Source organism: Miscanthus floridulus, chromosome 18 (assembly GCF_019320115.1).
Source record: "Miscanthus floridulus cultivar M001 chromosome 18, ASM1932011v1, whole genome shotgun sequence".
Classification (NCBI taxonomy): Eukaryota; Viridiplantae; Streptophyta; class Magnoliopsida; order Poales; family Poaceae; genus Miscanthus; species Miscanthus floridulus.
Window position 1 is genome coordinate 104,758,196 of NC_089597.1, and position 15,531 is coordinate 104,773,726.

General features: G+C 44.8%; 1 protein-coding gene and 1 pseudogene across 1 annotated transcript; one reads left to right on the top strand and one right to left on the bottom strand.

Annotated features, from left to right (window-relative positions):
* Positions 1 to 757: 757 nt before the first annotated feature.
* LOC136522169 (uncharacterized) lies at positions 758 to 8,157 on the top strand. The gene is made up of 5 exons (XM_066515961.1): positions 758 to 1,024; positions 1,169 to 1,215; positions 1,302 to 1,434; positions 1,977 to 2,026; positions 7,852 to 8,157. Exons 1-5 carry the CDS (start codon positions 898 to 900, stop codon positions 8,155 to 8,157), a joined length of 663 nt encoding a protein of 220 aa, XP_066372058.1. The 5' UTR covers positions 758 to 897.
* A 1,404-nt stretch (positions 8,158 to 9,561) lies between these two features.
* On the bottom strand, positions 9,562 to 12,441 carry LOC136522760 (nuclear intron maturase 4, mitochondrial-like; annotated as a pseudogene).
* Between the last annotated feature and the right edge of the window lie 3,090 nt (positions 12,442 to 15,531).

The window sequence follows — 15,531 nt, forward strand, 5'->3', positions numbered from 1 at the left end:
CTACCAAGAGTCATTACGCATCTCACTGGAAGGCCCAAAGTTAGGATTGTTCAGGGCTTCTGGCGGTAGTGTCTATCTAGCAAACCCCCCAACATCCGAAGAACAGATTACTGACGACCTCGGTCAGTGGACAAAAATGAACTACGCAGCGCGGTGATCTGAATCATTTCACTTCAGATGCACGGAATAGGCAAACCGCAATGCCGAGACATTGGCACGCAGCTGGTACGACTCGAGTCCCAGAAGACCGTGTTGACTGTCTCTCCAGGTACAGTATGAATGTATGAATCTTGACACAAGGTGAGAAGCATAGGGCCTGTTTCCCAAGCCGTACAATCAAGCAGCAGAACCAAAACCCAAGCTGGCATCCTGGTCATGCTTTTCCAGGCCACTTGCTATGCCCAACACCTGAAAAGAGGAAAACCACGGTTAGTCTATGCTCGAATCAAGTGATTGTAACCCCGCGAAAAGAAACAGACCAAATTCAACCAGCTGAAAAGATTCTCCATGCCCTTCACTCTCCCAAGTTCCCCGATTCAATGCTACCGACAACGGTGGCCAAACACAAGGTTTGCCATTGCGTGCTGAGGGCGTCTGTTTCACACACCCACCAATTAACCAGCTGTAAAGTTACTATCACCTAGAAGTCTGACAATTCAATATGGTTTACGGTACATGTGGGGGCACCGAGAGCATTGCTTAAGATCAACGGGAGGTGAAACTCTAGGTTCTGGCCTTGTTTACTGAAAACCTATGGATTAAAAGTACAGGTGCAGCATTCAATGAATATAGGAGATATTGCAACTCTACTTTGACCAATGGAGTGCCCATGTCTCTGAAGGCCTATAAAACTACCCTTCCTTTGTTCTGCTTTCTCCTTCCATTTCTGTTAGTTAAATGACAGACATACCTAAAAGCAGGGCTAAACAGTTAGTTATGCAGCCGTTAAACTGTATAAGCTTCTTGCTTGGGCTGGCCATCCTCTCGGCCACCCTTGGCCCCTTCGTCGCCATTGCACATAGAGGTTAGACATAATCATCTCTCCTGCATTTGCAACTGCCTACTTTTAACCTTATTCTTCTAGTATCTCTAAGACTTCCCAGCTCATTCCTTTCTCAGTTTAAGCATGCATGTTTGATGAACTGACACACCTTCCGTCTGTTTTCAGAATTACTGTCAGTTACTGGCAGCAAGGGAGGAGCAGAAATCAAGCTGGTAAGAATCTGAAGCAATGTAAAGTAATAAATTATGTAGCCAGGACTCATCCCAGGCTACAGAAACTAATGATGTTTCGAATGCAGGAACTCAGCGTTGACAAGATCAGGACAGATGAGGAAGTCAGAAGCAATGTATTGACAGGTCGAAGGCTGGCTTTTGAAGATGCAGTCATGGAGCAGAAGGAAACAAAGAATTCTGGAAGCAGAACAAGCTCAGGTGCAAAATATTCTGTTGGAAAATGCAGTCATGGAGGAGGGAAGGATTTGAGTATGAATTGTAACTTTAGAAGTAGAAAACCTCCACCAAAGGTTTACTTTGATGGCCAAATTCCCTTCACTGCTGATTACCGTTCACCCCGGAAACACCCTCCCAAGAACAACTAGAAGTAGATAGGGTATAGCCAAGTAACTATAACTAGCTTGTTTTCCTTCCATTTCTCTTTTGGTTTGCCATCCTATATGTGAAAAATGGCTTTTCCTTCTTGTTAGATACATGTGTTTAGTTATGACTACAAAATAACTGGTCCTTTTCCTATGTCATGAATCATGATACTTATGTTACGCTTCTTTTGGGAAAAAAGTTCAGCATTTATGCACCATTTTACTCAAGATAGACTTGTAATTTTCAATTTTCTAGATGTTAAAAGTTTGACAAAAAAATCTAAACAAAGAAAAGAAGAAAATCCCAAGAAAAATAACAATGAACTACTACATTTCCATTTTCTGTTCAGTTTGAATATTTTTACATTCTTAATGCAGGAGAAAATAAGAATTACTCAACTAATTCACGTGTGCCGTCAAACATAAAGGTGATCTCTTCCTCCTTCCCAACATTACATCATGTTTTTTTTGGGTCAAAAGATGGCATGAATTTAATTTTTATAGTAGTCACGTGAAATTTAAAACTGCAACTTCATACTTCTAATGCTGATATCTGAGTGTGAATACCAGAAATAAATAGACATGCACAGAGTATCATTCACATAATAAGCTTGCCCGACAGGGATGGAGCCGCGCTCGTGTCGGCCGCCGCCTGCCGCGCCGCCGGCCCACGCGCAGCCTCGCTAGCGCTTGTCCGACCCACCGGCCCGCGCGCAGCCTCGCTTGCACTCGCCTGCGCCGCCGGCCAGCGCGCTGTCTCGCTCGCGCTACTCCTGCGCGCAGCCGGCGCTCTCATCCTCCCGTTCCGCTCTAGCAGCCGCCCCCTCCCCCTGCAGTGCGCCAACAACCTCGCCTCACCTCTTCCCCATAGCTGTTGATCCCCGGCTGCATCCGGTTCATCTCTAGGGAGGGCCGGGAGGCACCTCTCCGGCTAGGTCGCATCTAATGGCTCGGCAACCTCCGGGCGCTCTCATCGAACTCGAGCAGGACCCTGCTCTTACAGAGCTGGTCAGAGAGTGGGACTTCTCCCTGGGTTAGCGCTTCGAAGCTGAGGTCGTGCACAAGTTTTCCTCCTCGGTGCATCATCCTTCTTCCTCGCTGGATGGCTCTTTCTTCCTGCTCGTGGTCTTCAGAAGGTTTCTTTTTCGTCTCACTGAAGATTCAGCTGCTTTGGCTTTGCACTGCTGTCAGGGAGGCGCTCCCGCTGGTTTTCATGTCACTTACCAAAGTGATCGCCACTTCCGTTTCTCCGTCGCCTCCAAGCATGTTGGTCTGCTAATTCGATCTCTCAGAAGAATCATGACTGCTCATTTTGACGCCTATTTCCACTTGTGGCGAGACGGTGGTGATAATTGGGAACTTGAGAAGAAGTGTTGGGACAAAGAAGAGAAAGCTAGTGGGACAACGGTGTTTAGTCCAAAAAATAAGCGCAAATTGACTTCTAAGAATGTTTCTTTCTGCACTAAGCTTGTTCAAGATTCCCCAGCTCGTAAATATCGTCCTACTAAGATTGGCCCGGTCATCAAGATTGGCAAGTTCTTCTGTCCTATCACTACTTCTAGCAGTGATTCGGTTTTCTCCACAGCTGCCTCTGGTCTTGGAAGGGATCCTGAGCACAAGCCATCCCTCAAAATCTCTTAGGCGTCTTCAGGTGTTCTTGATGTTCACAATGTCAATGGTGAGCTTGATGTTCATATTGTTCAAAGTGTTCCTAATCAAGCCGCTAGCATTTATCAGGCCGGCAACATTGAGCAGGATGCCAACCTTCAGCCGGCTGAAATGATTAATGATGGGTCTAATCCCCAAGCTAGCAAGAAGCCATCCCAGGAATTAATTGAGCTACCTCCTAATCGAGGTGACCTTCTCAGCTCCACTCTCAATCGTCTTCATCGCATCTGCTTCAGATGTTTGGGTGCTGATCACTTCATCAAAGACTGTACCAGTGCCTTTAGATGCCTGTATTGCTATAATTATGGCCATCAAGCCAAGTATTGTGTCAAACGGCGTTTGGACTGAAAGCATCTAAGGCCCCTAGTTGGGTTTCGATGATTAATGACAATACGAGATTACTATGACTAACGTGTGTTTTACAGAGACAATTAAGTTAGGTCATGATAATGGCAATTGATTGGGCAATCATGGTTGCCATGCCCCTATGATGGATACTGTTTCGGTTTTCAAAGGATGGACGACAAGGTTAAGGATGGATTAGTTCTAATTGTCGTTTGGTGTTGAAGAGACACTTAGAGTAGTTTAGGACTTTGTTTTTCCTTTGACCATACTATTAAGGGGGGTATGGACTAGTAGCTTGATCTAGGTGAGTCTAGTGGGTTAGGTGTGGTGTACACTTGTCAAATCTAGCATTAGGTAGCTCCGAAGTAGCCCTAAGATCAATTGGAGCAAACTTCATTCACATATGATTTCGAGTTGAAAGTTAATAGAGGGTCAAATGTTGACCGGACGCTGAAGGGTGAGTCCGATCAGTTCATTTGATCAACTGGAGCCATCTGGTTGCGTCTGGACGCTGAGTGAAATATGACCGGACGCTGGGTGACAGAGTTCAGTCAACTCCAGAGACGTTCCAGAGAGGGAGTTTTCTGATCGGACGCGTCCGGTCAGTGCTGACCGGACGCTGGTCAGGATCCGGTTAGTGACCGGACGCTGAACAACGAAGTGATCGGACTGTGGGCGCCAGCGTCCGGTCAACATCAGTAAGGTTTCACAGAGCAGTTTTCGTGACCGGACGCGTCTGGTCAGTGCTGACCGGATGCGTCCGGTCAGTGCTGACCGGACGTAGGTCAGAGTCCGATCACAACTTAACAGCTCTGTGGCGGGGAGAACTGACCGGAGTGTCCGGTCACCCCGCAGAGTGATGAGTCAACCTCCTAACGGTTCATTTTGAATGAGGGGGTATAAATATTTCTTCTATTCATCCAAGGGAGGTCTCTTGTCCATTTGTTCAGCTGAGAAACACCCTTGAGGGTGCTAAGGAGAGCAAGAGCCTAGTGAGGTGATTGAGATTTGAGAATCCAATATTAAGGCCTAATTAGTGCAAGAAGAGTAGCAAGTGTGCATCCACTCTTCTCATTAGGCTTGTTGTGGTCAAGTAAGAGTTCGTGTTTGTTACTCTTGATGATCGCTATCACCTAGACGACTTGGTGGTGATCGGGAGTTTGGTGATCATCCGACGGAGCTTGTGGATGACCTAACTCAAGCTGTGAACGGTTGTGGGTGATTCACCGCGATGGAGTGTCGAAGAATCAGCCCGTAGAGAGCCCTTGATCCTTGCGCGGATCAAGGGGGAGCTACACCCTTACGCAGGTGCTCCAACGAGGACTGGTGGGGAGTGGCGACTCTCCGATACCTCGGCAAAACATCGCCGCGTTCCTTCTCCTCTCTTTACTTTAAGCATTTACATTTGAGCAATTCAATTCTTGTCTTTACATTCTTAGAATTGTCATGCTAGAGTAGGATTGGAACCTAGGGTGCAAAACTTTTATGCGATAGATCAATAGAATCACATTCTAGGCACAAGGGGTGAAGTGGGCTAAGTGTAGGGTTAAATTATTACAAAGAATTTTAGAATTAGCCCAATTCACCCCCCTCTTGGGCATCTTGATCCTTTCAATTGGTATCAGAACCTCGTGCTTACGTATTTAGGCTTAACCGTCTAGAGAAAAAATGTCCCACGGGGATGGACCTCCTCCTATCTTTAAGGGAGATGATTTTCCTTATTGAAAAATCCGTATGGAGGCGTACTTAGAAGCTCTAGATGTTGGAATTCTTAGAGCCACCTCTCAAGGCTTTCCAAAACCTAGGGATCCCGTACATCTTTAAGGCGATGAGGTCAATTATGAGAAATAGAATGCAAAGGCTAGAAACACCATCTTTAGAGGCCTTTGCAAAGATGTGTTTAACCGTGTGCGAAACCATAAGGACGCCCATGCACTATGGTCGGATATTTGTGTGCTTCATGAGGAAACAAAGAGTGAGCGTGAGAAACGCTATCATCTTGTCATGAAAAAGCTTAATTCATTTGAGATGCTTCCGAAAGAAAGTGCTAATGAAATGTACTTACGCTTAAATGTTCTTGTAGAGGAAGTCAATGGGCTTGGACTCACACAAATGCAACCATCCGATGTTGTAAGAAAGATTTTGAGTGTCCTCCCCATTGACAAGTATGGGCATATTGTGACCGTGCTTCATCAAGGTGATCTTTCCACCGCTACACCAACACAAATATTGGGAAAGATCAACGCACATGAGATGTATATGCACATCACACCACAAGATGGCTCATCTTCCACCAAGAAGAAAGACTTGGCATTCAAGGCTAGCCAAGAGAAAGGCAAAGCAAGAGTTGAATATGAGAGCTCAAGTTATGATGAAATTGATGATGCAAGTCTTGCTCTCATGGTGAGAAGAACCATCAAGATGCTAAAGAATCTCAACAAGAACGGTGTCAAGTTTGATGGCAAGAAAAAGAAATTCTTCACTAGCAATAGAAGAAAGCCAATCTCAGAGATGAATTGCTACAATTGTGGAGAACTTGATCATCTAGCTCATCAATGCCCCAAGCCCAAGAAAGACAAGTACAAGAAGAAGTACAAGGGCAAGAAAGATGACTCAAGTGATGAAGATAATGATGAGAAGAAGGATGGCAAGAAGAAGGATTTCCACAAGAAGAATAAAAATGGCAAGGCATACATCGTCGGTGATTGGCTCATGGACATTGATTCGTCAAGTTGCTCATCCGATGATGATAGTGAGAACGAGAAGGTGGCCGCTATTGTGATTTACTCTTCACTATCTTCACCGACACCATCACCATCATCCTCTACACACCTATGCCTTATGGCCAAGGGTGAACGAAAGGTACAAAGTGATGATGAGAGTAGTGGTAATGAACATGCTAGCAATGATGATAGTAATAGTGATGATGAATTTGAATCACCTTCATATGATGATCTTGTCAAATTGCTAAATCAATACACTAGGATCATTAGAAAGACTAGAGCTAAGCATGAAAAGCTAGAACTTAAGAATGACTCTCTTTTAGCTAAATGTGACATAGAGAAAAAAGCTAGTGTTGAGCTTAGAGAAGCAAATGATACTATGTCATCCAAACTTAAGGAGCTCAAATCTTCTAAGAAGGAGCTTAGAGAAAAACATGATAAACTTGAGGAGATACATAATGAGCTCATCACTAGCTACAATATGCTAAAAGAAGAGTATACCAACCTCAAGGTTAATAATGATAATCTTGTTGTCTGTCGTGAGTTTTTATCCAATGAGCCACATGATGCTACTAACCATGTTGTTAAGATTGATATAGCTACATCATGTGATGATTTGATTGTTGAGAGCATTGAGCAAGGTTCTAGTAGGAAAGGCAAGCAAGTGGTTAAGTCCGATAACTATGATGAGTATGTCAAGATCAAGGATGAGAATGAGAAGCTCAAGAAAGATCTTGAAAAGCTATCAACCACCAACACCATTGCGATAGAGAACCTTGACCATGATAGTGATCTAGCTCTTGAGAATGAAAAGCTTAAGGAAGAGAACAAGAGACTCAAGAAGGAGAAAAATCATGATGAGCTAAAAAAAGAGAATAAGAAGCTCAAGTTAGAGGGGTTCTCAAACCCTTTTTTCATGGAAGTTTTTATCACCAGTGCTTGGCAAATTTGGAAGCAAAGAAACAACTTCATTTTTAGTAGAGGCCAACCATCCTTCCTTGCTTGGAAAACAGGTTTCATTGATGAAGCTCGCCTACAAGCTCACAGGATCTCTGAAAACAAGCACTCTCCCTTTCTTGGATAGATTTGTGTACATAGTTTGGTCCAGCCTGCCTCGGGCTACCTGTTTCCTTCTTTGCTGCTGTTTTTTGTTCTTACAGTTGGTTCTTTTTGGTTTAATAAATTACTAACAGTGAGGGCTTCCCCTGCTGTCGTTCTTTAAAAAAAAATAGACATGCACATGTGTACATTTCAGATATGTCAAAGGTCTACACAATATTGTCAAATAGTAAAATGGAAGAGTAAGTTTGAGGTACCACATGGCCACATCATGTGCACACTGCACACTACTCTATACTAGACTAATATTTTCCAGAAATACGAACATTCCTTTTGAATATATTAAACCTGTCCCAGAAAGTCATAATAGCAACTACCACTGTTTTATCTTTTTATTTTCCTTGCATTTCCTTATTAGTGGTATAAGCCACTACTAATTTTCTAGTGAAATGTCTCAGGATAGTAGTAGCCCCCGGATGCAGGCAGGACCATCCAGGAACAGAGTAAAACTAGAAGGAAGCACATCAGTGATAGCACTGAGCATTCCAAATCCTCAACGTCTAAGAACATTGCCATCGAAGCACTCCAGGAATTCAAATGCAGGCTCCAAAAAAGAACTGAGGGATTCAGTAGTTCACAGAACCTTATATAAAATTAATGAGGATTGGAAGGAGAAAATGCTAGATGCCAGTGATGGAGTTTTAAAATTTCTTAACAAGGATTACCATGCCTCTCCCCATAAGAGGAAACCTGTTCACAACTGAGAACGGACAAAATGCTTATGCCAAATCCTTGTCTTGTGCCTAACTTAATGCTGTAATGATGAGCCAGTATGATATACTGCTGTTTTACTTCATGTGTAACAAGGAATAATGCGCCCCCGTTCATGCTTATCTATGGTGGTTTTTCTCCGGTGCGCCATACACTATATGAAGCTATCAAAATCTTGAAACCCAGCCTTAAGAGATATAAAGGCATAGTCAGGCCCACAGTAACCATCTTATGAATAGATCACAAGCGACATCTTATGGATAAAGTAATTAGTTCATGGTTTAGATTAGAGGCTAAATAAAGAGTGTAGGAGAAAACTACCTTTGCCCAGTCTTATCGACAAAAAATACAACATGTGTTTACTGCCTGATCCAGTTAGGAACTTAAAACTCAGCAACTAACACTGTATTTACGTTAGAACCAGCGAGTCAATCCAGCAGGGCTTGCAATTCTTGTCTGTCAAATGAACTCGAGTTTCAACAGATATTATCACTCATATACGTAAACAAAAAGGGTAAAGGGAATTTTTAGGCAGCCTTACCCTTGCTTATTTTGTGACGAGGCTGATTTGAACCCAGGACTTATGTATATTTTGCGACGAGGCTAATTTGAACCCAGGACTCCTATATTAATATGCAGGAGAGAAACAGAAATTTATCAAAATGAAGGGCACAGGATCTATTGCTTTGCATAAGTAGCTTGGTTTCTTGATGGTTTGATATCATGAAAAAGAGGGTAAAATCTTGGTAAGCAAAGTACCATGATAATAATCAAAAGTGCAGAAAGGAAATTACATCCCACTACAGATAAATGCACAAGAACAGTTTTTTTTTTTTTTTGTTTCTTTGAGAGAAACATGAGTTAATACTATCAATTAATCATGGTAATGTGCTTCCGTCCATCAAATTTTCAGAACTTCTAGAAGCACTGATAAAATTAAAGTTGCCACTGAAAAGATTAGCCCCAACCATGGACTTGGCAAGTAATTGGACCATTTTCTTCCAATTAATGCAACAAGACATATTTCTCCTACGTGTTTGAGAAAAGAAAAAAAATCAAAGTAGCCACCTAAACCACCTAGACAAACAATGCCTAGCGACTAATGCTAATAGCCATCTAGTCTACCTAGGCAGTGCTTAGGCGCCACCCATGGTTCACCTTCACCTAGTGCCAAGCACATTTTAGATTTTTTCTTCTTCTCGAACGACACAGGAGAACTGCAGAATAAGTTACAGGGGAGAGACTAGAGAGACCACTTCCCATCACACACACACACACACACACACACACACAACACACACACACACACATAGCATTTTAGAAACTGCCAAATAAAACTGAACACTGAAAGTCTGAACCATTCACTGAAAAGGAGCAACTTCAAATTGTAGGCTAATTTCCATTTGAAATAGTCCACAAGCATACCACTCAAGCTGTGTCTACAAAATCATACTATGATTGTATGACCATGTTTAGATTTACAACTACTGAACCTACTATCATGTGAGTCGGTACTCAGTACAAAGCCTTCAGCTATTAGAAAATCGCAGGTACCATATCATTCAGTCATCTAATCAGGGAACCAAAATCAACTGATTGAAGGGAGATGTGTCCCAGATATATATCTTTAATATGCTGGGTGCACAATCCAATTCGTTTACCATCCAAAATCCCATCCATTGATGACGAGAAACCTGTCCTCCATCCAGGGAAACGTTGTTTCTCCTTCACATGAAGCACATACATACTTGGTGACGCAGATTGGCAGCCCATAACAAAGCAGTTGAATTGTCGAGTAGGGACTAAACTCTTGACAGTGTTAGCACAACTAAACCGCTTCCAGAAATGCCATACACCAAAGCTTCATCAGTAGAAGCCACAGAATAACTAGATTCTAAAGGTTTAATTATTGCCTCAAAATCCTCAACCATTGGAATGCCATAATCATCAAGTTCAAACCGCTTTTCTGTAAGTTTTTCATACATCCTATACTTCGCAGATAGTGTCCTGATGCAGGATTTTCTGACACAATCCACAAACATAAGCTGAAGTTCTTTAAAACTGTCAACTTCAGAAAACCATCTTATCCAACGATGAACTATTCCTGCAAACCAACTTACTATTAACTCATCATGTTGCAAGACAAGGGCTGAAACATGCCTAGGGAAACCTTCGAGATTAATTATACCATAGCGATGAAGGCACTTCTGAATATAGCTAAGAGGTGCATGAATTTTAACACTGCCACCAGTGCAGGTACTAGTTGATTCCTCACTCTTCAAATTGGACAATAATGCTTCCATTGCAGCAGTCTCTGATGAAATGTAATCTTTAGCTTGCTTCTGAAAGTTGTAGAATGCATCCCTAAGGTCTTGCGCGAGTTCCGGTTCAGCAATGTATTTTGATAAGAGAACATCCCTAAGGTCTTACCGCCTGTGACCGGAAGGTCCCGGGTTCGAGTTGCGGTCTCCTCGCATTGCACAGGCGAGGGTAAGGCTTGCCACTAACACCCTTCCCCAGACCCCACACAGAGCGGGAGCTCTCTGCACTGGGTACGCCCCTTTTTTTTAACATCCTCATTTAGCTCATTTTTGGCATTGACATCCTGCATCCATACCTTCAGCAAAGTTTTGAACCAGTGATCTGTCTTCATTCCCTCTTTCCTAAATTGTGCAATGTGATCCAGCAAAGGGGTGCTAACGCCAAGCGACTTGATCTCACTCTCTTTTATTCTTCTCAAGCCATATGCCAACCACTTCTTTCCTACTCTAAGATTCATAGCATCCCAAATCTCTTGCTTCTGAGAAGCAAACAAACGAATCTTCTCCTTCAGCTTATGCACAGCTTTCAGTTTAGCATTTTCCTTCGTTTCTACTCTGACCACAAAACCAGCAAACTGTAAGCCCCGTGGGTTCCTTCTGATTGGATCAAGATGAATTTTATCATCAACTTCCAAGTAAAGTGATTTGTTTAAATAAGCAACCATTTCAGATTCCATATCTTCCGCAACATCTCTGGATCCAGAAACTGCGACAAAAATCTCATCCATACATCTACAAGCATATAGCTTTGTCTTTGTCTGACAATTTGTTTGATCTTCACTATTTTCACCCCTGCCCTTCAGTTGACTCCGAAACCAGCGCCGCAAATTTGAACCACGGTCTTCTAAAACATTTGTTGCCTCTAAACCAAGGCCTTCATGTTTCAAGCAAATCCTGAATACCTCATGGTCAAAACTGTCAAGATATATGTTCATCAGGATTGGTGCAAGTACTCCTTCTTGAGGCAGACCATGACCCTTGGGGTACCCACCAAATACCAAATTGATCACCTTGGCATCAAACATATTTTGCATGAATGCAACTAACAGGGTGTCATCGATCTTCTCCTGTATTAGCGAAATAAGCTTAGAGGTCACATTGCTATCAACCTCCTTGTGCAACGGGACAGTAAAGCACCAATCTGGAACCCTGATTTCATCAGTTATAAACCTGAGAGCTGAGTGATATCCTCGCCCACTGCGACAGCCATGTGATATCTTTGAGAACTGAGGCCTGTAGACAACCTCAAGCACCACCCTTATCGTTTCCTGAACCACTTTCAAGTTCAGCCCAGGGAGAACAAGGTGTCCTCGTTTTCTCTTCGCCACCACTGAGAAAGCATTTGCTCGGACATCAAACTCCCCGCACCTCAGCTCCTCTGCCAGCGTGACAAAGCAGACATCATCCTTTGCAGACGCTAGGTCAACGTTTGAATTCAGACGCACGATGTCGTACGCGTCCTCCAGCGTCGCAGCATTCGCCACCACCTTATCCATGAGGCCGTAGAACTTGCCGTTGAGGTACTGCTCCTTGACCCTCTTCTTGATGCGGAGCTCGGCCAGCCGCTTCCGCTCCATCCGCGCGAGGGGCTTCCTCTGCCTCTGGACGGCCGCAGCCGACTCCTCGGCGAGAGAAGCCAGGCTCTTCGCCAGAGAGCGCTCCCGGAGGACGCGGCCGCGACCGTACCCCAGGAAGGACATGGCGTCAGGCGTCCTGGCCCTGGTCTAGTGGGGTATTCCGTCGAACAGGTGGTGTGCGCGGCACCGCAGCGGAGACGACGAGGCTGCCTGCATTGTTGTCCGCAGGGATGAATCGGCCGCGCGGGACGAGCGCTCCCGGAGGACGCGGCCGCGACCGTACCCCAGGAAGGACATGCACGTGGCCGCCTCGTCCCGTTTATCAAGCTGGTGGGGCCCTTCTGTAGCAATCAGGGACCACAACGCCAGAAGACCTACGAGGCCGCCGCCCACGAATCACCACGGTGGGTGTTCACGCTGTGTTATGGGCCCCACTCAATTTTTTCCCCGAGCCAGCGACGTTAACAAAAGTAAAACCTAAAATCTTGTAACCATAGTCTAATTACAAAATTAATTAATTAATTACAATCAAAATTTTAAACGATAATGCTTGGCCACGTGCATCCGTTCCATTCGGATACGGCCCATCCTCATCCACTCATCCGTTGTCTTAAAAAGAATATATATCCACTACGCTTATTCGCTCATCCGTTGGTCTCAGCGTGAGCATGTGGACGCACATCCCCCCGCTCCACTCCACCCTGCCACGCCCTCTTCCACCGTCGTGCGCTCGTCGGCTGCCGCGCCGTGCCTTTCCCCCAACCGCCCGTCGCCCCATCGCCGGCCGCGTGTGCGCCCCGTCCCAGTCACCTGCACCACTCGCTCCCTCGCCGCCCGTCCGTCCCCATCGCTGTCACGCGCTGCTGCCCCCGCCATGGCCGCTGGGGCGCACGTGTCGTGGCGCCTCAGGTCTTCCCTGGTCAAGCCAAGGGCACCCACGAGCGCGGACAGTGTTGGTGGTGCTCACGCACCACGGCTCGCTGTCGGCTCCCACCCTGAGGCCAGAATCAACCAGCCCTGACCTTCCCTTCCCCTATGTTGCATTGTATGTATGTTTAAAGTTTACAGATGTATGTTGCAATTATTTTATTTTTTATGTTACAAAAGTAGATCGAGAGATGTTGCAAGTGTTTCAGAGGCATGTTGCAAGCGTTTGTTCAAAATGTTTCATCTGTTTCCAGTCGTATGTTGCAATCGTTTTTGATCCGGATGTTGCATATGTTTCACACATATATTGCAACAATATGTTCTTAATGTTTTTAGGCTGTTTCGATCTTATGTTGCAGCAAGCGGTTTTATGTTGCAAGTTGCAAGTGTTTTATTTGGATGTTTTCACACACATGTTGAAAGTGCATGTTCTAAATGTTTTATTTGTTTTCAAGCGTATGTTGCATTCAAATGTTTTTTCATGTTGCAGGCGTTTTATATTGTTTCAGCCGAGGGCGAGCCGGAGGCACTAGGAGCCGGCGAACGGGGGTGCTGCAGTCGGGGCAAGCTAGGGGCATATGAAAGGTCCTAATATGGCTAGAGAGGGGGTGAATAGCCTATTTAAAAATCTACAAATCAACTAGAGCAATTTGATTAGTATGACAAATAGCGAAATGCAAACTTGCTCTAGCTCTACAAAGGTTGCAAGCCACCTATCCAACAATTCTAGTTGCAATGATTACTAGGCATACAACTTGCAATGTTACTACTCACTAAGAGCTCTCAAACTTGCTACTCTAAAGAGCTCCACTAGATGAACTTAAAATAACAAAGCAAGCTCTCAATTCTAATTACACTAAAGAGCTTGCCACGACTAGTTTGCAAGAATATAAATGAGTGGGTAGGGTGATTATACCGCCGTGTAGAGGAGTGAACCAATCATAAGATGAATACTAAATCAAACACCGGGAGAATATCAAAGGGCAAGAGACAACCGATTTTACTCCCGAGGTTCATGTGCTTGCCTACACGCTAGTCCCCGTTGTGTCGACCAACACTTGGTGGTTCAGCGACTAAGAGGTGTTGCACGAACCTCGTCCACACAATTGGACACTGCAAGAACCTACCCACTAGTGAGGTAACTCAATGACACGAGCAATCCACTAGAGTTACCTTTCGGCTCTCTGTCGGGGAAGGCACAAGACCCCTCACAATCACCACGATCGGAGCCGAAGACAATCACCAACCTCCGCTCAACGATCCTCGCTGCTCCAAGCCGTCTAGGTGGTGGCAACCACCAAGAGTAACAAGTGAATCCCGCAGCGAAACACAAATGCCAAATGCCACTAGATGCAATCACTCAAGCAATGCACTTGGATTCTCTCCCAATCTCATAATGATGATGAAACAATGATAGAGATGAGTGGGAGGGCTTTGGCTAAGCTCACAATGTTGCTATGTCAATACAAATGGTCAAGAGAGTGAGCTTGAGCCGGCCATGGGGCTTAAATAGAAGCCCTCACGAAATAGAGCCGTTGTACCCCTTCACTGGACACAACACGGGGTTCCAAACGTGAAATTTCAGGACCGGACGCGTCCAATCATGCTCGACCGAACTCACCCGGCGTCTGGTCACTCAACGTTTCTTCTGTGCGCCTCATGTCAGCGTACGTCAGTACTGACCGAACGCACCCAGCCAGTGTCTGGTCACTCTTCGCGCCAGCGTCCGGTCACAAGACCATGACGCATGCTTACTGCTGCTACTGACCGGACTCTGAACCTAGTGTCTGGTCACACTATGAACCCCTATCTTTTATGTATAGGGCGTCCGTGTGAAAGCTCTAGTTTGGTTTTGGTGAATTGATGAAACCCTAAGTGCTAACCTAGTTTATCAAGTGATCATGAGATAGGTAGCACACTCCAAATGATGAAGCAAATGAAGATCATAGCATGATGATGATGATACCATGATGATGATCAAGTGCTTGGACTTGGAAAGAAGAAAGAGAAAAACAAAAAGCTCAAGGCAAAGGTATAAACCATAGGAGCTATTTTGTTTTGGTGATCAAGACACTTAGAGAGTGTGATCACATTTAGGATTGATAGCCGTACTATTAAGAGGAGTGAAACTCGTATTGGAATGCGGTTATCAAAGTGCCACTAGATGCTCTAACCCATTGCATATGCATTTAGGATCTAGTGAAGTGCTAACACCCTTGAAAATGTTTGTGAAAATACGCTAACACATGTGCACAAGGTGATACACTTGGTGGTTGGCACATTTGAGTAAGGGTGAAGAAGATAGAGTCAAAGAGGAGTTAGCCGCACTGGTTACAGAGTGACCGGACACGTCCGGTATTTGGCGACGAACTCCGCGATCGGACGCGTCCGGTGTGAATCAGAAAACACAGAGTTCGGCAGAGTAGTCGATCGGACACTGGCAGTGTCCGGTCTGGTGTGACCAGACACGTCCGGTCGGCCTGGTGGCTTACTAGACTCGACCGGACTCGGTGGCTCAGTGTCCGGTCATTCGAAGTTCTAC